Raw genomic sequence first — 21,899 nt, 5'->3', positions numbered from 1 at the left:
GGTTGAACGGAAAGTCACATTATCCTTGGAAGCAGATGAGAGCAGACGGGGAGGGTGAGGAGGCTCCTGAGGGCAGCAGACAGGGCTGCTTGGCGGGCACTCACCGGAGGCTCCCCACCGACTCAGAAAGCTGAGGAGGGGCTGGCAGGCCGGGCAGAGCAGGGGAGGGAGGGCCTCTGGGTCGGGAGAACGCGTGCGGCTACGGGAGGGCCGTGGCTCCAGGTCCCGGCGTCTGGGTGAGGGATGTGCACCTAATGTCAGCACATCATGGGGAACAGAGAGTTTCGAGGCCGCCCGGCAGATGGGCAGGGCTGAGAAATGAAGCTTATTTCAGAGATGGCCGGGGAGTCTATGTGCAGACGGTTTTTCAACGTTTGGTTTGTAAAGTTTTATAATGGACGTGTTTATGCTTTGCAAACATACCTAAGTAGCTACAGGGACCGCCGGCGAGTGCCCCCCACCTGGACTGACCCCTTTGCCCTTAGGGACGGTGCACTATGTGGACGAGAAAGGCAAGACCACCGAGGCAGCGTCCACGGACAGCTCGGTGCAGGCGCTCTTCTACCTGGAGAGGAGGGAGGCCCTGGTGGTGGTCACGCGGAGCCTGCTGCTGTCCCTGTTCGTGGTGAGGCCCGCGGGCGAAGCGGAGGAAGTGATGAAGGTAGGCGGGCAGCAGGGCGGCTGGGCCGGGCTTCACCCGACCTAAGCGCCGCCGTCCAGGACCGTCACGAAGGTGACTCCGTTCCCAGGAGCTTTGCGGGAATTCGCCGACGGGTGGGGGCGGGAGAGGGCGGCCAGCTCGCAGCCTGGACACCCGGCTCTGACTAGGGACAACTGCTCACCCTGCAGCAGCAGCTCAGTTGACCTTCACGGTGGGAACGGGATGGGGGACAACGTCCTGCTTCCCACCCTTGTGCAGGTGGGGCCCTCACTTCCCTCCGTCACAGCCGCCACTGCCCCCCCTCCCCTACACGTGCCCTGTTTTGCCCAAAGGCGTGTCAGTCGCCCTCCTGGGCAGCACACGTCCAGCTGTGGGGCTGCCGAGATCCAGCGAGGCCTGGAGCAGGTGTCTCAGCCCCATGTTGGCCACTGCTCTCGGCCTGCCGCTCAGCGAGGGCTGGTCCACCCTGCCTCTGGCCAGTCCCCTGGTTTGTACCAGCTGAATCCATGTTCCTGAGAGAATTCTGAACTTCTCCTGAAGATGATCCTGTAGGTTACCGAGCTGATTGATTTCTTGTGAATAGGTGTTTACACAATTACTTAGGTGCCCCTGGCACAGCAGTGGAAAATAGGGTCCTGAGTCATGTGGACCCGGGTCCAGATCCCCGTGAGCCTCTCACTGGCCGGGGGGCCCGGGCAGAACGGGGTCACAACACCTGCCCGAGAGCGTGTGGCCATGTCTGAACAGGGCTCGCCTTGGTAGTTGCTCTAGAAACGCGCTCACCGTGCACCATGTGCGGAAGCCACAGTCGTTAGCCACTTAACATACCACAGAGAGTCGTGTGGCTGAGTGGGGGTCGCCTTTCCATGTGTCTCCACCCGCCCGGCTGGCACATCCCCACCAGGCCACCACATACTGGACGCTCTGGGCTCCAAAGAGCAACGTGCTTCCTTCAGGTTGTTTCTCGTCATCAGGTCAAGTTGAGTGGGAAGACGGGTCACCGGGCAGACATCGCGTTGATTGAGGACAGCGTGCTCGTGACCGCCGTAGGGGAGCCCATCCTCAGGTAAGAGCCCGGATGCTCGGCAGGCACCGCCATTGAGGGTCAGTCCCTTTGGAGTCACATCCATACAACCAGCTCTGAGGTCAGAGGGTAGAGCACAGCACCGACCCAGGCGTCCCCTCTCGGCCCTCACCGGGCAGGCCCGTCCCGATTCCGACGCGTGGTTTTCTCGAGCCTGGCGTATGTGGAATCACGTCTTGGCTTATCTACCTGCCTCTCCTCCATGGGATACTTGGGTTTCTCCCATGTTAATGGCTGTGGTTGGGGTCCCTTCTTTCTCGTTGTGACCTGGTGTCACACGAACCCTGCTCCCTTTGAATATGAACAAAGCATCAAATAGATCTAAGCATAATGACAGCGGGCCTTGTATGTCAGAGTCCCTCGGGCTCCGTCTGCTTCCCGATCGCTGTGCACATTGAGCAAGACCCTGGGAGGCGGGGAAGGGCACGACATGGTCCCCTGAATGGCGCCATCTGCCTTTCGTTGTAGATTCTGGGATTTGGAAGGAGGAGAGAATTACGTGCTGAGTCCAGAAGAGAAGTTTGGTTTCGAGAAAGGAGAGAATATAAACTGTGTTTCTTACTGTAAAGTCAAAGGTGAGCCTTGTCGGGTGCCGGAGAGAGAGGCGGCCTCAGTCCTCGCTCTGTGGGCTGCAGAATGGCTGGTGGCGACTCAGAGAGTGGTAGATTGGTTGTAACTGTCAGTCGCCTGAGCAAAGTCACTGGGGAGCGGGAAAATGACAGCACGTGAAGGTCGGCGGGTTTGCTCGACAGTGTGGCCACCGTGGGTACAGGCAGGTGACCTGTGTTCCCTCCTGAAACCGCGAGGAAAAGCGGGGGAAGGTAACAATACGCATGCATGTGCCTGTACGCACGTGTGCACGTGTGTACACACACGGAGGACAGGAAGACGGGCGACGAGCCAGGCCATCGTTTATTTTGTGCCTGCTGGGCACTGGGTGCCAGGCTAGCCCCGCAAGCAGCACTGAACGGGCACCCAGACCCCTGCTCTCGTGGAAAATCCGGAGGAGCAGCGCCAGCACCCCCGGCGCACGCGGGTGGGGGCAGGGCCGGTGCCGGAGCTCACCGGGCAGAGGGCTGGCTCGGATGTTTGAGAGCCTTTGCCCCTGCCTTTGACCCTTTCACCTCAGAGAGCTTCGTTTTTACCCGCAGGTCTCCTGGCAGCGGGCACCGATAAGGGGCGAGTTGCCATGTGGAGAAAACTGCCGGGCCCGCAGAGCGGCCGAGCGGCCGAGGGCAAGGACAGGTGGGCCGTTCAGACCCCCACTGAGCTCGAAGGCAACATCACACAGATCAAGGTACGCGGCACCGGGGCGCTGGGCACTCTCTCCGCCCTGCGACGGCGGAGGACGTGGTTGGCTTTGCACCTGCCAGTTCCTCAGCCTAGGGCCCTATAAAAACAACAGAATGACTCTGAAGGCCTTTGGGGTTTCGGAACTGTGGATACGGGACTGTGGGTGTGTAGTCCTCGGTACCCGTGTTCTCCGTCCACCCACCCTCTCTCCACGCTGACAGCAGCTTTGTCGAGATGGGTAACACCCCGGTTTTCCTTTCAGTGTATTCGGAGTGTGCAGTCCTCCCCCTCCAACCCCCCATCCCCTGTCCTCTGTGCGCACACGCGCGCGCTTTCTGTCTCTGGGTTTGCCCGCACTTGGCGTGTCATAGAGACGGAACCGTACAATCCGCCGCTTTCCGTGTCCGGCCTCCGTCACCGAGCGTCACGTGTCCCCTGTCCATGCCCGTTACGGTGCATGTGGGCGGTTCGTCCCTTCCCACAGCTGAGGGGCGCCCAGTGCGGGCATGGACCACGTTTCGTTTCCGTTCTCCTTCCGTCCGTTCCATCGATGGACACAGGGGTTGTTTCCACGTCTGGACTTTTTGTGACTCACGTGGCCGTGAACGTTTGTGTACAAGTTTCTGTGTGGACATATGATTTCATTTCTCTTGGGCGTATGCCTTTTCTGCTCTTTTATTATGAATTGTCTCCCTGTCGATGGCCCGTATTTGGGGAGATGCGGTGTCACACTTTCCTTCGCTTCTCTAGGTGCCGTTTCCTATATTGTTTGAATATGTTTGTAGTGGCTGCTGTGAAGGCCTGTTAAATGTGACGTCTGGGCCTTCTGGCAGTTTCTGTTTGCTTTTACTTTCCAGGGTGTCTGTCATACTCTCCTGTTTTACGTGGCTCTCGATTTTTGGTTGCAAACCGTTCCTCCAGCCGCCCCCCCGCCTCTAGGGTTTCTTGCTGCCGCTTGTTTATTTGGTGGCTGGACCACCGCAGTGACGTCTCTGTCCCCTGGCGCAGCAGGGACCGTGAGGCTCTCTGACCGTCCTCTCCCTGATCTGCCGAACTTCGTGCCTCAGCCGCCCTCAGCCGCTGGCCAGTGGCTCTGGGCATCAATTGCCCCACGGTCCAGTCCCATCCGATTTGGGCAGGTGTGGTGTTTGAGCTCAGGGTCGGTGCTTTGTTGTGACCCAGTAAGGCCGCTCTAGGTGTGTCTGTCCCCCATTCCCTCTGGGCATCGGTCTGGCTTGTGGGGAGCTTGTAGCTCTCGTGAAGCTCCCAGCCTCCTCCCCATGCTCACACCCAAACCCCCGCTCTCTCCGAGAGCACCCTGAGACTCGGACTTGCCCACGTTCTGTTTCCAGCGAGGTCACCTCCTCTGGGGAGCGCTTCGGAGCTCTGTTCCCGTGGGCTGGGCTGCCTCTCCTCCTGGGGGAAGAAAGTCTGAGTCACCCCTCCAGAGCTCAGAATGGGGACGGTGGCCACTTCCGTGCAGTGATACCCTGCCTGCCCTGCGAGCAGGGAGCCGGGCTCCGCGGCCTGTGGTCTTCTCAGGCCGCCTCTCCCAGAGTGGAGCCCACGCACCATGAGCGAGCCGGGGCGCGGGCGTGGGGGCCCGGCATTCTCGGGCACCCCGTGAGCCGCAGGGACCCCACCCTGACAACGTGGAGCCGGGGGAGTGAGAAACACCACCTGGGAGATGGTGTGGCCGCGATGAGACAGGGAGCCGACCTCCCGGCCACACCTGCCGGGGGGGGGGGAGGGAGGGCGCCACAGACGCTGCTGTTCCTGCCGGGTCCAGCGGACTTTCCTGAGGCCTTCTTCATTTGCCTCTTGCCCAACTTCCAGAGCGTTAGGTGGCCGTTGCCTCACACTTTGCTCCGGTTGTGCCTGCCCCCGCCTCAGGGCTCCTGACCTGCTGCCTCAGACCTGGTCCTCAGACCTGCGGTGTGCGGTCCTCTGAGACCAGATCTACCTAAGCGCAGCCGGGTCAGGACAGGAGGACACACGTGCTAAGCGGTCAGGGGCGCCATATGGCACTTTGGGGGCTACCCTTAGACCCTTGTGGCACAGCCGGAGGTAAAAGTCGCTTCTCGGTGAAGTAGGGAGTTAAATATCTTACTGAGGCCAAAACGAATGGCTGCAAAGAGCATAGATTATTATCAGGTCGGCAGAGAACGTACGACTTTCTCAGATTTGAAGAGATAGGAAGAGCCCTGCTAATTTTCCTGAAGAACTTAAAGAGAAACCACGTAAGCGCTGAGACATTCCTTAAAGAGAAGCCTCGATCTTATAAAAGTGTCATTTCTTCCCAAGTAAATTTACCCATCACGTGTACGTCTGTGCAAATCATGACCTTTTTTTTTTTCCCCTTCCGGAGGAATTCAACAAAGTTAACTCCTCTGGGAGAGCACGTGGCACATGGCTGAGGAAAACACGTACAGAATCGGAACATTTCCGTATCCCCGACTAGAATATATCTCAAAACCAGAGCAATTAAAACAGTGCACGCTGGTCGCGAACGGGTAAACGTAGCTGTGGAACGGGATAGCGCAGCCAAAGCCAGACTGAGGTAGTTTTGGAAGGTGATGTGAAGTTATCAAAGCAGCAGTTCGTGTCACCGGAGGAGAGCCACGCGATGTAATGCACCGTGTCAGCCTGCTGTCCGTTTACAAAGAATAAACATCCCTAAGTTGACAATCAACGGGTCAGAACAGACCCGAGACGGAACAGCCACGTCAGTGTCTCCCTGTCGCGTCACACCTCGAGCGCCCGCGTTTTACGGTTTTCTGTACAGCGCGTGCTTTACGCTTAAAAATCTGTAGATCGGTTTCCATAACGAGGGGAGGTAGTGCCGGGAAAACTGTCGACGCTCCGCGCGCGTGCCGCTCTCCTGACCGCGCCTCCCTCCTCTTTGCCCCGCCCTCGTCTCGTCTGTGGCGCGGAACCCAGTGGGGCTCGCGGAAGAGCCTGCTGGCGGTCAACAGCATCAGCTCCGTGGCGATCCTCAGTGAGCAGGCCATGTGCTCACACTTCCACCAGCAAGTGGCCGTGGTGCAGACCTCCCCAAGCCTGCTCAGCGTGTCCTTCCTGTCCACGGGCATGACGCACAGCCTGCGCACAGACATGCGCGTCCGCGGGGCGTTCGCCACCAAGGTGACCGCGCGGGGGACGCTGGGCTCGGCCGGGCTCTTCGGTGTGGACAAAGGACCCGGCCAGCTGTCTGGGTCACTCGGGGCGGTAAGGGTGCCGGTGGCAGGTTGCTTTATGATCTCCGTGACTCTCTATAGGATGCCGTTGCCGTCTGGAACGGGAAACAGGTGGCGATCTTCGAGCCTTCCGGAGCCACGTTACGGAATGCAGGTGAGAGCCTTGTCCCCCCACGGGGGGCTCACAGCACCCTGCTTTATCTTCTCGCCATCTAACGGGGGTGCCGGTGCCCGTGGTGTGGGCCCTGGCCCAGGGCTCCGGCCCTTCACTGATGGGCGGCACCCTCCCGAAGCCAGCGGGGGTGGCCGGGAAGCCCTCCTGGGCGCCGGGACAGCCAACAGCCGCAGTGCTTTCTGGGGAAGGGGGTTGCTACGATAACCCGGCTTCTGAACTGGTTCCCGACCCGCTCAGAGCAGGAGCCCCATGGCACCTTGACCAAAGCCAGCCTGTGTCTGGAAACGTGAGATGGGCCGTCAGAGATGCTCTGTCAGCCTCCGCCTCCTTCTCACGGGCGCCTTTCCCTCACTCTTCAGCACAGGCCTGCGGGAGTGTCCTGGGGCTGCTGTGACAGTGACCGCAACCTAGGCAGAAATTTTCTCTCTCACAGCCATAGAGGTCAGGAGTCCAGACTCACTTTCCCCGGGGCCAAATCGAGGTGCCGACAGGCCGCGCTACCCCCTGAGCACTTGGGGAGTCTGTCCCTCGCTTCTTCCAGCGTTTGGCGGCTGCTGGCCATCCTTGGCTTGGGCCCCATCGTTCCAGGGCCTACCCGCACCGTCACCTCGTTCCTGTTACAAATCGGCTCCCTCTTAGGGGGACGCTGTGGTTGCCTTTAGGGCCCACCTGAGTCATCCGGGACAATCTCCTCATCTCACAACCCTCCAGCTTTGCCCTTATCCTAACATTCACGGCTCCAGGGATGAGGACCTGACAGCTCTGGGGGTCGTGTCCAGCATACCCGAACGACCCTCGGGATGCGCTTCTCGGCCGGCTCTCCTATACGGTTGTCATGCCCACCCGTGCTGACCCCACGGGTCCGGTCATCGCGTGCTCTGGCAGGCTCTCCCTGTGGGCTTGTCTGAGCCAGTCTCACGTCCCTGGGGGTGTTGCTCCCTCACCCCAGAGGAGGCTGTCCCCGCTTCCCAACTCCTCCCTCCTTTTCTCCTCTAACACTTCATTGCCTAAATTTTCCTAGAAGACTTTTCTTGCCCTGCCTCGTGTTCTGGCCTTACTTAACGTCCTCTCTTCCAGGGCAGACCCCCTCGGGGCAGGGATGAACTTCTTGCCTCACGGGAAGACAGCACGGCAGGTGCTGACGTATTTTCTGTCTCGTGTGTGTCATCACCTCCCTGACTAGATAAGAACCGGTCTAGACCCAGAGACTAGGGCTGGTGGCCTCCAAAGGTCCACCTAGAGTGGACGGACACCTGCTTGAACAGCCGCACCAGCTACTAGTTGGAGGAGAGAGGAGACGGCTAGTGAGTGGGGCAGGGCGGGGTCCCTAGTGCCGCAGCCCCGCACCAGCCCCGGGCCTGCACGCGCTGTCCCCGTGCCTCGGGCCTCGCTTTCCTGGAAGAACGTACCCCTCACTGCGCTGTGGTGAGGGCCGGGGCGAGAAGGAAACGTGCGTGAGGAGCTGAAGTCTGAGCACGTGTGCAAAGGTGGGCTGCCGTCGTATCCTGTTCATCTCTCGTCCTAGGAACCTTCCTGTGTGAATCTCCAGTGTTAGCCATGCACGAGGAAAACGTTTACACCGTGGAGCCAAACCGAGTTCAAGTTCGAACCTGGCAGGTAAGTCATTGCTCTGGAGCGGGAGGGTTTGATGGTAAAGCAACTAGAACAGTGTAAAAGGCCATCTGTAAGTCCAGCCACAGCCCCTTACTGACTGCACGCGGCCAGACCGTAGTCCCCCGGCCCGGTGCTTGGTTGTAAACTGGACTCCAGGCTGGCTGCTCCACCCGTGACTGCCGGGATTCGTGATATCGGGGGGCAGGGCAACGGCCCCGCACAGTGATAAGGACTGGATCGCTGGACCCCGAGTCCACGGGCTGGAAGCGGGAGGAAACGTTTGCTGCAGTTAATGTCCATCCTGAAGGCTCTGGACAGGCCCTGCCCTGCATGTTGTGTCCGTATCCCAGACACGCGCAGGAGCCCGGGGCTGACCTGGTGCGTTAGTTTCCTGAGCCTGCCATCCCAAAGCACCATAAATCGAGCGGCTTAAGGCAATAGAAATTTATTTTCTCACAGTTCAGGAGGCCACAACCCAGGGGTGGGCAGGGCTGGCTCTTTCTGAGGTTCTGAGGGAGCGTCCATCCCACGCATCCCCTGCTTCTGGTGGCCCCGGCGTGCCTTGCTGTGCAGATGCATCGCTCCGTCTCTGCCTCTGTTCACTTGGCCCTCTTGTGTCTGTGTCTTGTTTTCTGTGTCTTATAACGGTGCTTGTCCTCGGATTTAGGGTCACCCTAATCCAGAGCAGTCTTCTCTTGAGATCCTTAATTCCATCTGCAAAGACCTTTTTTCCAAAATAAGGTCACGGTCACAAGTTCCAGGTGGACAGATTTAGGGGCCACCACTCAGCCCAGGACACGCAGCAGCGTTGTGTCAAGGTCGGGAAAACTTGCACGGCCCTGGTCTCAGCTCTTAGTGGGACTGCGTCTTCTGTCTCTGAGTCCTTTGCTGGGATCCGTGTTCGGTTTCTGTGGGCTGCGGTTCGCCTGCGCCGTGTCATCCACTGCTCACCCTGCGTGCCGCAGATTTCCAAGTTCTTCCTGGTGGGGCTCAGGGCGGGTGGGAAGTGCCCCTCGGGGAGGCCCTGGAGTAGAGCCTCACGTGGGGATGCCGCCCCCCGCCCCACCTCCGCCGTGAGGTCCTCAACCTGTTTGAGGTGGGAGGGGAGGCAGAGAGAGAGCTGCAGGGAAGGAGGCCAGAGCCCGCTGCCTCTGGCATTGGTCGGGGACACCTGTTGAGGCCAGGAGGGGCCGTGTTAACAGCCCATGCATGGCGCAGCTATGTGAGCACAGGTGGCCCGCGGGCCCCGCTGTAGGGTTGGGGGGTGGACAGCCAGCAGAACTGGGCTCATCGGGGAGTAGCAGAGAATTGAGCAAGTTACAGCAAAACCACAGCAAGTCTGCAGAACCGGGAGAGGAGGCTCTTCTGCGGGTGCGGGGAGGCTGTTGTAGACAAAACGTCCCCTGGGGTGAGCTGGGGGCTGGGCTGTTGTGGGAGGGGACCTCCCTCCTGCTGGGGTAGCAGTCTACCCTTGAACAACTTACAGGCAAGGGGGCCAAGCCCCCAAGCAGTCAAAATCCACATGTAACTAGACTCCCCAAAACTCTGGTGACCGGAAGCCTTACCAGTAGCACAGTTGGTTAACGCATATTTTGTAATACGTGTTGTACTACGCTTGATCTTAGCCGAAAGGCCAAGAAGCAATCATCTGTGTTACATACTGTATTTTGACAATAAAGCAAGCTAGGGAAAAGAGAAGAAAATCACAAGGAAAATATCTTTAGTCTGTACCATATTTACAAAGAAATGTGCAGGGCAGTGTGTAAGTGGACAGCGCGGCTCAGAGCCCTGTTGTCCAAGGGCCAGCTGGGTATCCACTTGCCCTGTTGGTCTCTTCCTGTGGAGTCTGCAACTGACCTGGCAGGTGGGGCTGAGAGCGCCCCCTGCCGGCCTCCTGACTCTTTTTTTTTTTTCCTAACATTTATTTTTGAGAGAGAGGAAGACACAGAATCTGAGGCAGGCTTCAGGCTGTGAGCTGTCAGCACAGAGCCCGATGTGGGGCTTGAACTCACAAACCGTGAGATCACGACCTGAGCCGAAGTACGATGCTCAACTAACTGAGCCACCCAGGCGCCCCCCCGACTCCATTTTCTAAACGAGGTTTCCCTTTATTCTCACATTTCCCCTTTTTGATCAAGATCTTTCTTTGAAAGCATCACTGATCAAGTCACGTTTTCCATATTTAGTGGTCCTGTTCCTCCGTGCCAGGAAGGCCCTTGCCTGGTCGTCCTGTCCCACATCACAGGTCAAGTGCATAGCTTGCTGCAAACCACGTAGGGCCACGTTTCAGTAACACGGAAGGTCGGGAGGCGGAGAAAGGCAGCCTGAAGGTACACAAGCCTAAAGTTTGTACGGTTCCAGTGCCGTATGCCTTGGAGATCATCTCCTTGTTGGGTACGTCCGTGTTTTAAAAGTTTGAAGAAGTAACAAAATACAGACCTTAAGATAACATACAAAAGAGGAAGTAACCCGATAAGGCCAAATCATATGACGAGCCAGGACCAGGTGTGAAGGGAGCCGACTGAAATACTTACCAGCACTTACTCTGACGTAGGGGGAAGGGTTCTCCCTGCGGAAGCAAACTGAGGCCGTGTCTTCCTCCTGAAATCTCCCTCGACGACAGCCACGAGGGCAGCACAGCGGGCCCGCAGGGGCACCCTGAAAGAAAGAGCTGTGCATCTGGGAGGATACAGTGCAAGCAGAGAAAGAAAGCAATAGGTGAACTTCTTGCAAAACTTCAAAGACGTCTTAAGTCAGTACTGTCATCTCAAACGCGCTGTGTGGAACCAGAGGTGTTCTCACGGATACAACACGTACGCTTGTAAATTCAGACACCGTGAATCTGGGTGATAGTTTTGACGAAGGAAAGACTTCTGCGAATTCTGAACCTTCTCGCTCTTCAGAAAACATTTGTGAAAATGAAAGATCCGTGTGTCATTGGATCATGACGAGGCTTTAGCGAAAGGCCGTAAACGAGGTTTGCCCTTTCTCGAGGGTGTGGGAAATGCAGACGAAAGCGTCCCTGTCATGAAAGACAGCAGCTGCAGCAGCGAGGAGAAGGAGCACGGGCCTGGGCTGCACGTCTTGGCAAAGCGGTCTCGTCCGCCTCAGTTCCAGGACATCCGTGCTCTCAGGTCACCGGACGGCACGCAGGGCCACTCGGGGTTCGCTGCTTCGTTTAGATGCGTCACATGAATCCAGAGTCTATTTCCTGTAGTTCGGCAGCACAAAGGCTGGTTACCCGTGGCTGATGAGAACATTTCCAGTGGGGAAGAGAATCTTTCTGGAGGCTTCTTTTCTGACAGCCTCCAGGTGGCGAGGCTGATCTAAGCTCACCGTCTCCCAGGAGCGCACAGTGAAAAGATCGCTCTGTCCAAGCATGGTTATTTTTAATAGAAGCATTTAGGCCTTTACAACATTGAAGTGCATCTCCTGTTATCAGCTGTGGGTCAGAGGTGGCAGGGGCCAAGTGCACTGACACCCTGTGACGACCTCACAGGGTGAGAGCCTAGGAGTCCCCACGGCGGGGGATCTCAGACATAGGACCAACCACAGTGCTTTAGGCCACGATGGTTGGAGGGCCTCTACACATTTGTCAGCTGAGTCTTAGTGGTGCCGTTAGGTGAATGTGACTCCCCCACGGTGACGACAAAGCACGACCAGCCAGACAGGACAGACTCACTGCAGCGCCCGCCTGGGAAATGGGTCCCCTGGTCACTGCATAGCTGGAGAGCGGTTCCGTAGGGGTAATGTTTTCTGACAGGATTTTAGCCACAGAAATGGCAGGGGCCTGTGTGCAAGGGAAAACTTCGGCCCAGTGAGAAAAGATACGGACCGTGACCAAAACGTATTTACGTCCGTGAGACGAGCACGTTTTATGAAACGAGCAGGCTTCTCCAGATTATACGTTTGGCAGGACGAGCGAGGCGGCCACTTGTGGCACTTCTCTTAATACTTCTCCACGTTTGTTCATGAACCCTATCATTTTGTGAGTAAACCAGTGGTTTAATACGTGTCTGGTGGTAACAAGTGGGACTTTGGAATTTCTGGCGGGGCCGGGGTGTTACTTGGTTGAACTTTTATCAAACTGACAATTACCAATGTTTCCAACATTGTCTTTCTCTCCTGGGGCCAATCGTTGGGCATCTCTGGTCAATTGTCCCGGATCGTCATTTGGAAGAACATCCCTTTGGAAAATGACTGAGGTCTAGCTACCGGCCTCCCTGACAGCGGCATCGTTGGTGGAAATAGCAGCCTAGTGGTTTCCTTTGGCCTCCAGGGAGCCAAGTCTTGAATGCCCTTAACGACAGTCAGAGCTGCTGGCCGAAGTGAGGCTTCTGATACATGTCAGACGTAGGAGCCATCTGAAATTTCATCCCCATTGGAGCTAAGGAAATCTTGTTGCTCCCGGAACGTCTCCGGATCCCGGGCGGCCCCGAAGGCACACCGAGTGTTGGCGTAAATGTGTGCGGTTTTACCCCGGCTGAGGTCTGAGCTCCGGGACGGGCCTGTGGCAGCCTGTTGGGCTGAAGCAGCAGGCGGTAAAGCAGCTGCCTCGATGGCTGCCACGGGAGTTGCGGTAGCAAAGCTGGCGCAGTGCCCGCCGCTTCCGTCCGCAAACCACGAAAGTGCGCGTTGGTTGGACGAGTTTCCTGTCACTTGTGATGGGCAAGGTGATCTGTCCGCGTCAAGCAGTCACGAGGGGTTTCATGTGCGTCCAGGTGGAGTCCTCGTTCTGAGATCGGATGCCCAAAGCGTCGAGCCTGAGTTTGAGCAAACCGCAACCTTTCTTTGGAGACTTTGTCTCTTTTTTTTTTTTTAAGTTTATTAATTTTGAGAGAGGAGAGAGAGAGACTGCGTGTGAGCAGGGGAGGGTCAGAGCGGGAGAATCCCAAGCAGGCTCCGTGCTGTCCGCCCAGAGCCCAACGCGGGGCTTGGATTTGTGATCGGTGCGATCGTGACCTGAGCTGGAATCAACAGTCGGACATTTAGCCACCTGAGCCACCCGGGCGCCCTGGAGACTTTGTGTCTTTAAGGCCAGAAGTTTTAACAGGTGAACGCTGTTTCCCATGAGGAGAAGCAGAAGCAAAGCAAATCCTCTACATACTGTAACAGCCCAGAGTCTCCAGAAAACTGCATCATCCAAATCTGCTTTAAAGGTTTGCGAAAAGGAGGAAGGACACTCTGAGAAACACCGGGGCATTGCTGGCTCTCCTCGTCAACTAGAATCCTAAAAACGCGCACATCAGTTGCGGTGAAACTGTTGCTTGCGATGGATGTTGGCGTAGGAGGGTTGGGAACAAGGGGGTGCCCAGGGGCAACTCATTTATCGTTTCCAGCTCAACGGACCTCCACGCTCAGCCACTGGTTTTTCTCACAGGTAAAACGGGGCTGTTACAGGGTCTCGTCCAGGGGATAACAAGGCCCTGAGCCTTGTAAGTCATCATGGGTCTCGTGCCTTGAAGGACATCTATAGTTGAGGGTCCTGTCCCGGGGACAGGTTGTGAGGAATCCGTTTGAATCTTGATGGCACGTGCAGTATGGATTCCGCCAATATCGATATGGTTGAGGATGTTGCTTATAAAGAGGATAGTAGCTCCTCCAATAGGGACAAGTAACCAGTGTCCCCAGACTCGGCCCCGGTGCCATCAGAGAAGGAGCCAATACAAGACGCCAAAGGGTCTTTTACTTTGAGTACTGCTGTCAAATTGAGAGTTAATTCCCCCTTTTGGGAGAAAAAAATTCTAGCCTGATACTTTCCTGAGAAAGCTTGACCCAACAGATGACTAGTCAGAGGAAGTAAGGAGAAAGGGTGTGTGTCTCTCAAAGGCCCTAGACAAAAGGAAAGGGGTTCAGGGACAGGAAACTGTTGGGCTCTATTGGGGCCACCCACTATTTGCACTGTTTTGGTATTCCAGTATTCTAAGGCCGGGGCAGCTTCACAGCAGTGAGGTTGAACGGGAGTGTGGCCCCGGTGTCAGTAAGGACCGAGGGTCGTTCCCAATTTGGAGAGTAGTTTGAGCCAGTTAAGAGGGAAGATTGGGAAGAGCCCCTGTACCTCTTTGGAGCCCCATTACTGGCAATTAGGAGGGCCTGGAAAGGCTGGCTAGAAGGCTGAAGGTGCCTGGTGTGCTTCAGCCCGTAAGTAGTAACAGTCTTTTCCAGTGTCCCGGCCCTTTGCAGTAATACCAGAAAACAGGCATATTTGGTTCTGTCTAGAGGCCTTCGTTTGCCAGAGTTGAAAATGAAGAATTTTAGCAGTTTTTCTTTTAGGCGATTCATCCAGGATGCACCCTGGCTGGTTTGCCAGGTTAACTCCATGTGGACTGGATGTCATTTCCCATTCCATCCTGGTTTTAACTAAGACCCGGGTTCAGTCTGTGAAATAAACAGAGTTAAATGCGACCCAGGTGGGCTCGACATCTAAAGACCAGAGGGGCACCTGCGTGGTGGCTCAGTCGGTTAAGCGTCCGACTCTTGATCTCGGCTCTGGCCATGATCTCATGGTTTCGTGAGTTCAAGCCCTGCATCGGGCTCTGTGCTGACAGCATGGAGTCTGCCTGGGATTCCCTCTCTCCTCTCTCTTAAAATAAAAAACACTTAAAAACGTTTTTTAAAGAAGACCAGTATTTACTTTGAAAGCGATCTGAAGTCTATAATAGTTTTTTAAAATTTTTTTTAATGTTTATTTTTGACAGAGCATGAGCGGGGGAGGGGCAGAGAGAGAGGGAGACACAGAATCTGAAACAGGCTCCAGGCTCTGAGCTGTCAACACAGAGCCCGATGTGGGGCTTGAACTCACGAACTGTGAGATCACGACCTGAGTCAAAGTTGGATGCTTAACCGCCTGAGCCGCCCAGGCGCCCCTGAAGTCAATTGTGATAGTTAATGAACAGGTTCATCAGCCCTTTTAATGTTTTCTTTTTGCAAATATGAATTTTATTCCAATCAACAGCCTTGGGAAGAGCTACTGTAATTGCTTGGTGATTTCCAGTGAGTGTTTTCTAGCACCTTGCAAAATCACAGAGTTTAGTTTTTCTAAATCCCTTTCAGAATGTTCCCACTGGGCTAGGTTCATCCAGTATTTGGCCTGGGCTCATGCACTAAATGATAAAAATAAGAAACCAGGTTCGTAAGTTCGAATAAATGTTAAATCCTTCAACAAACCTATGGGGGGAGGTGGGTCCCAGTCACTTTAGGAAACTCTGCAACTAAGGCTCACGATTCAGCCTTGGGCCACGGAACGTAAAAAATTCAAGGTTTATTTGGATCTTGGGAAGCCTTAAGTTTAAGGAGGCAGGTGTGAATAGTTCAGGAGTGGAGGGAGACTCAGAGGAAAAGGGAAGTTTGACAAAAGGATTGGAGTGAGGCAGCAGCACTGTGTGGGAGTGGGGGCAGGTGCAGAGTGAGGAAGAGAAAGTGGCCCCAGAGCTGGGGCCCAAGCACAAGGTGGCTGTCAGCCTGGGGATAAGGACCACCGGGGGAGAGGAAATAAGAGTCCTCAGAGGCCATTTTGACTTATTTCAGTTGTTTGTCTGCCTCAGTTAATTCAGAAATGGTATTTTTGTAAAGAGGCAAACTGAGAATCCTGAAAACGTCTGAAAGTGTCAAGGCACCGATTAAGATGGGCATCCCGTTCAGGCTTGTGTGTTTCGAGGTTGTTTTTTATTTTTTCAAGTTGGAGCTTTGTGATTTAATTTTGAGCAAAACAATTTGAGGAAGATCAAACGTTCCCCATAATGGCTTTGAAGTTAGAAATTATTTTTCGTTAAGTCTGTCCATTTGGTTAGAAATCCCATTAGGAGGGGGCATAGTTTTTAAACGTGGGTCCAGTCAGGATCCCAGAAAGGAGGGGCATGGCATGACCTCAAGAGCATTTTGGTGCCTAGGATCCTATATCTTACAAGCTTTTTTTCTTAAAAAAAAAAAAAAAAAAAAAGAAGAAGACCTAAACAGTTGCAAAAAGAAGTTGGACCAAAGGACAAACAACTCTCAAAAAGGACAAAGCCTTAAAACATCTCAAGTAAGCCCGGAGAGCTCAAAACACAGAGCAAGGCTCAAAATCCAGGAGCAAACCTACCCTCCAACCCCAAGGTGGGTGGCACACTTCGGGGAGCCCAGTGGGCTCTGTGGGCACCGGCACCTGTTTGCTCAACAGCCTGGAGTCACTGGGAGTCTTCTCCTCACGTTGATTTTCACAGGGTGGTCAACATGCTGGGAAAGGGTGAAAGGCATACTGGGAACGGGAGCATGGCCTGCTGGGAAAGGGTGAGAGGCACACTGGGAACGGGAGCGTGGCCTGCTGGGGAAGGGTGAGAGGCATTCTGGGAACGGGAGCGTGGCCTGCTGGGAAAAAGGGTGAAAGGCCTTCTGTGAAACGTGGAGACGACCGACAAGCCCGCTGACGGCCTTAGGGTCCTCCAACAACAGACGGGCTGGAGTTGGGTGTGAATTTTCTAACTAAAAGGCATATGTGCCTGTGGAAACTCGTAATCAACGTGCATTAGCTCTCGGGTTTGGAAAGCCTGGGGGCGTCTCTGCACACCGTGCTCCCCACTCTTGAGGACGTACACACGCACACCGCGGTTGCCGTTGCCTCTTTGAGACGACGCCGGCTGCCATGCACTGTCCACTTCTTTAGGGGGACTCCTTTCCGGGCCGGGAGGTGGCGCTCCACTCGCCCCCGGTGCTTTCTGCCTTTTGGTGTCGGTGAGGGCACCTCGATTGCGGAGGCCCGAGCTTCCAAAGAAGGGGCTGGTGGGGGCGGAAGCAGTGGGAGAGGAGGCAGGAGGACCGCTGGCCTGACTAAAGGCCCTCATCCGAAGCCCGCGGGGGATGTGAAGCCCGGAGGGATGGGGACAAGCATTCCGGCTTTAGTTTTGTTACTTTCTCCTGGAAGATGGGTTTTGTGTGTAAGAGGCGTGGTTGGGGGGGGGGAGCTGCCCGCAGTGAGGTCAGGTGGGCGGGGCCACGGTGCGGTCCGAGGACCTGGAGCCAGGCAGCTGGGAACTGAGGCCACAGCCGGGGAAGGGGCCAAGCAGTGCTTGGGGGTGGTGGCAGGTGGTGACAGGTAGCAACGTGGGAAGCCTTGCAGGTTCCCGGAGGAACAGGGTTCCCCACCACCGAACACTAAGTAGTCCTCATGCACGGGGTGCCCAGAATTTAGCTCGGTTCTGACACCGTGCACCCAGAGACGCGCCAGGTCCCACGGGTCACGGCCTCCATCCCGCACCCCCACCCCCACCCGTGCTCCTGCCACAGGCCACAGAGTGGAGGGTCCTCCTCGGGCTCTTGCAGCCGGTTAGAGCGGCTCCCAGAGGCCAGGGAACCACGTACTCGCGCTTAGCGGTGTGTGGAAGGATGCGATAAAGGACACGAGGCAGCAGCCAGATGAAGAGAGGCACAGGGCACGTCCGGGGAGGGCGCAGAGCTCCCGAGTCCTCGAGTCCTCGCCGGGTGCCACTCCCCCCACCCCTCCCTGCCCGGAGGCCTGCGATCGCAGTCCTGGGCGGTTATGGAGGCCTCGCTGGAGCCCTCTGACCAGTGGCGGGTCCTCCCGGCAGCCACCCCGCCCCTGGGCAGAGACCCAAAGTCACCTTCGTTAACGTGAGCGGAGACACACCTGTGGCCCTTTTCACTGGAAATTCCACGGGTTTTGGCGGCCGTGAGCACCACACACCCCTGAGCCTTCCCTGTGTAGTGTTAGAACCTGCTAGGTGCTGCACGTCTTACCTGAGAGCCTGCTTAGTGCGAACACGATTACCTGTGAGTAATGTTCAGTAACAAAAGTAAGATGCTACGTGCACGCTGCTTCCCTTAATCATTCTCCTTTCCTTTTCCTCAGGGGACCGTGAAACAGCTCCTACTGTTCCCAGAGGCGGAGGGGAGCCCATGCTTCCTTGACATCTGTGGAAATTTCCTGGTTGTGGGGACAGACTTGGCTCACTTTAAAAGCTTTGATCTTTCCCGAAGGTACGGTCTCTGTCCGAATAAAAGTATAGACGTATATCGGGAGATATTGCGGGTTCAAATTGAGGCCATTGCAATACAGTGAATTTCTCAATAAAGCGAGTCAGATTAATTTTTTATTTTCTCGGTACATGCAAAAGATAGGTGTGTTCTCTAGTCAAGTGTGCAGTAGCATTATGTCAAAAAAAAGTCCGTGCCTTAAATAAGAAAGCGGTTTATTGCTAAAAACTGCCGACCGTCACCTGAACGTGCAGCACCTCTGAGCACAGGTCACCGTAATAAATATGACAACGATGAAAAGGTTTGAGATAAGGCAAGAATTACCAGAATGGAACCTGAAGACACAGTGAGCGGCAAATAACGTTGGCGAAACGGCACCGACTGACTTTTTGACCACGGGGTTGCCGCAGACCTTCCGTTTGTAAAAAACACAGTGTGTGGGACGGGCAGTAAAGTGAGGTATGTTCGCACACTTTGTAAAAACTAACAAAGGAGTTTTTGTGGTGACAGCGTGGTGAGTAGAAATGGACAAGAGTCATTTCAACGTTAACGTGCCGCTGAATTTTTTGAAATGCTCTGTGTCTTGGCTTTGAAAATTTGTTTTGGGCCCATTCCGTTCTTGGGGTTGTGCCGCTGTCCGGTGAGCATGGCGTGAGGGCAATATTGCTAACGCCTAAACAACACCCGGGGCAGCTAGAGCTTTGCTTTACCTTGGTGCAGTGTTTGGAAAAAAGAAGGATCTCTTTCCATTCCTTTTTTGTTGTTTTTGAGAGAGAGAGAGAGCGAGAGAGAGAGCACACATTCACGTGAGCAGGGGACGGGGCAGACAGAGAGTGAGAGTCCCAGGCAGGCTCTATGCTCAGCACAGAGCCTGATGTGGGGCTTGATCCCACGACCCTGGGATCATGACCTGAGCAGAAATCAAGAGTCAGACCCTCAACCAGATGAACCACCCAGGAACCCCTTGGCTTAAATTCTTAATACTTGCGTAGTGGGGAAGGGCACATACGGGACGAGGGTTGAGCAGGTAGAGCCCAGGGGAGTTTTTAGGCAGTAAAATTTTCTACGTGGTAGGGGCACCTGGGTGGTTCAGTCGGTTAAGCATCCGCCTTTGGCTCCGGTCATGATCTCACGGTCTGTGGGTTCGAGCCCCGCGTCAGGCTCCGTGCCGACAGCTCAGAGCCTGGAGCCTGCTTCGGATTCTGTGTCTCCCTCTCTCTCTCGCCCTCCCCCACTTCCAATCTGTCTCTCTCTCAAAAATAAACATGAACAATGTTTTTCTGTGGTAAATACAAGGCACCACGGTTGTCAGAGCCTATGGCACTTTACAGCAGAAAATGAGTCTTAATGTGCGTCAATTTTAAAAATCTTTCAGGGGATCCCAGGATAGAGTACGGAATGTGACAGTCACCTAAGTATGGTAGAAATGTGTGAACCAGCCCTTGGAGAGGCGGTGCTGACCCCAGCCCTTTGGGTAGTGGTGGTGGTGGTGTTGATGCTGGGGGCTGAGAGACCAGACACAGGACCGCACTGCCGTCCACAGAGCTCCCCGCACAGGGCACAGGGCAAGCGTCCCGCGCTGCCGCTCAGCTGCACAGAGTGAAGGTGCAGGTTTTGGGAGCCGGGGCTTCAGTGCTGGGAGGAGGTGACATAAGCGAGGGGAGGAGGCGAGAATGAGCCTCATGGCGAAGGGTTGAGCACAAGTCACGTTTGGCTTCATACGGACACAGACGTCGGGTGCGCGTCGAGACCTCTCCGGATACACGTCCGGGCACCAGTGAGTCCGCGTGCGGGGCCTTGCTCTGCCAGCACGCCCAGGGCCCAGGTGCGAGTTTCCACAGCGCTCTCCAACAGGACCACGAGGCTCCTTGGAGAAATTCGAGGACGGAGGCAGGAAATGTCACAGGAGCCTGGAGTCAGACAAACTGTCCCAGCCTGGGGGGCCTAAGGACACGGGGCCTGGAAGGGATCCTGGGACACGGAGGACAGCAGGGAAACACGGAGGAAATGAGAATTAAGTGGAAACAGTCGGGAGGAGCCACCGCTGCCGACCCAGTGCCGTTTGTAACAGCGTCACGCCAGAACCCAGTAAACGGGCTAGAGACATGGGTGTTTGTACATGGCACGTGGGACAGCAGCCCATTCTGGCAGGACAAACGGCCAAAACGTGTCGCAGGGACAGAGGCTGAGAACAGAGGAGTAGGGGGAGGGATACGTATTCACTTCTGTTCGTTAAACCTGGGAACTTTACAGACTGACCCAGACGTTGAATCAGTATGCTTATGCCTGAAAGTAATACGACGTTATTGTCGTCGTACCTCAGTTTAGCAACTTAAACTGCTGACGCTCGCCCTGTACCCTGATCTGGGCCCTCTGCCGCGGCGCAAGACCCCCGGCGTGCGAGCAGCCACGCCTTCGAGGAGCCCCGAGTTCTTTGAAGGAAGGTTTCTGTTCTCTCAGAGAGCGGGCTCTGGCCCTGTGACCTGCCCGGCCACAGGCCTGTGCCTCCCCTGAGCCCCCGTGTCCCCCTACAGAGAGGCCAAAGAGCACTGTGGTGACCGGAAGCTGGCCGATCTGATCCCGGGCGCAGCGGGCATGGCCTCGCTCAGGTGTAACGCCAGCGGCGGCAAGATCAGCATCCTCCTCAGCAAGGTGGGTGCGCGACAGCAGCTGCTCCCCGGACCGTGGCCTCCTCTGGCTGTGCCCACTGTGCCCCCCTCCTCCGGACCGCGGCCTCCTCCGGCCGTGCCCGCTGTGCTCCCTTCCTGCCACGAGACCTGAGCCCCCACCTGTCCCCGGTCCCTAGTTCCTCTGAGACGGTGGGTCCCCCTGTGCAGGGTCCCCCTCTGCACCTCTTCTCTTTTCTGTACCTTTTCACCAGCCGGCTGCGTTCTCTTGGCGTGAGGGGGCAGCAAGGCCCTCTGAGCCTCTGGCTTAGAGAAGGCAAGGACAGCCAGGGAGCAGAGTCTGACAGAAGGGACGCGGACACGTCTGTCCTGCCCTGCAGGCAGTGAGCCTTGCTGCCCACGAGTGTTTGCTTGCGAATCCATTCGTTCACCACCTACTTACCGGTTGCCTTCCGGGAACCAGGCACTGTGTTGGGCACCGCGGACACAAGCCGATGCCTAATTAGGAGAGTGTGGCCCCTTCCTGTGGACAAACAGACGTCCATCAGAGACGGTCCAACTGCGGGCCATGCTGGGCGGGAGGCTTCCAGACGAGCATGTGGCAGGGGCGGGGGAGGCACAGGGAGACGCGCCCCGAGTATAAGCAGGTGGTGCAGCGTGACCTGAGGGTGTGCCATCCCTGGCAGAGGGTCGAGGCTGAGGCCGGCACGGTCAGTGGGCCATCACACGGGCGCCGGCCTTGGTGCAGGGGCAAGGCAGGACCATCACGTAGCACCTTTCTACAGGTTGCTTCTCAGTGGTGGGGGGGGTGTGCAGAAGTCTTCTGGGGGTTGGGGACCATCTGGGGCGGGGGGCACGGATGGGCGGGGACTGATTCCACCCCGGGCAGCCACGTGGAGGTCGAAAGGGGGACGGTGGGGCATCCTGTCTCAGTGCTGAGTTCGAGGCTCCTCGGGGCGGCACGTGGGCCAGCGAAGACAAGCCTGAGTCTCAGAGGCTAAGTCTGGCTGGAGATGGGGGTCCTCGGGCAGCAGGAGGGCGGTGCCAGAGCCCAGGGGCACGGAAGCAGAAGCAGGGTGGGCATCCCAGGACACGACACCATCTCCCTGCTGCTGGGGTGAATGCATGGCGCGGGCGGGGACAGTGCGGTGACACTCCGGGACAAAAACATCTCTTCTTGCACCAGGAATTCTTGTCCGCGGTGAAAGAAAACATGGCAAAGAAATAAAGTTCAGGCAGCACAAGCGAGCTTGTGGTGAAAACCAGCTGTCCCCAGCCC

General features: G+C 56.2%; 1 protein-coding gene across 8 annotated transcripts in view; it reads left to right on the top strand.

The window, feature by feature from the left end:
* IFT140 (intraflagellar transport 140) overlaps positions 1–21,899 on the top strand; it is a 76,159-nt gene that overhangs the window by 12,470 nt on the left and 41,790 nt on the right. For all 8 annotated transcript variants that reach the window (XR_002085498.2, XM_019468112.2, XM_019468113.2 and 5 more), the window contains 9 exons: positions 486–661; positions 1,636–1,727; positions 2,214–2,320; positions 2,897–3,042; positions 5,979–6,182; positions 6,317–6,389; positions 7,936–8,027; positions 17,869–17,996; positions 20,528–20,645. Coding sequence is in view for 7 of the 8 variants with exons in the window: in XM_019468112.2 (XP_019323657.2) it covers positions 486–661; positions 1,636–1,727; positions 2,214–2,320; positions 2,897–3,042; positions 5,979–6,182; positions 6,317–6,389; positions 7,936–8,027; positions 17,869–17,996; positions 20,528–20,645 (1,136 nt within the window). In the remaining variant the exon portion in view is untranslated. The remainder of the gene's footprint in view (positions 1–485; positions 662–1,635; positions 1,728–2,213; positions 2,321–2,896; positions 3,043–5,978; positions 6,183–6,316; positions 6,390–7,935; positions 8,028–17,868; positions 17,997–20,527; positions 20,646–21,899) is intronic.

This window comes from Panthera pardus, unplaced genomic scaffold (genome assembly GCF_024362965.1).
Source record: "Panthera pardus isolate Hobbes unplaced genomic scaffold, ASM2436296v1 HiC_scaffold_4, whole genome shotgun sequence".
NCBI classification, from domain to species: Eukaryota; Metazoa; Chordata; class Mammalia; order Carnivora; family Felidae; genus Panthera; species Panthera pardus.
The sequence above is the reverse complement of the archived record's forward strand: the minus strand, read 5'-3'. Positions and strand labels throughout refer to the sequence as shown.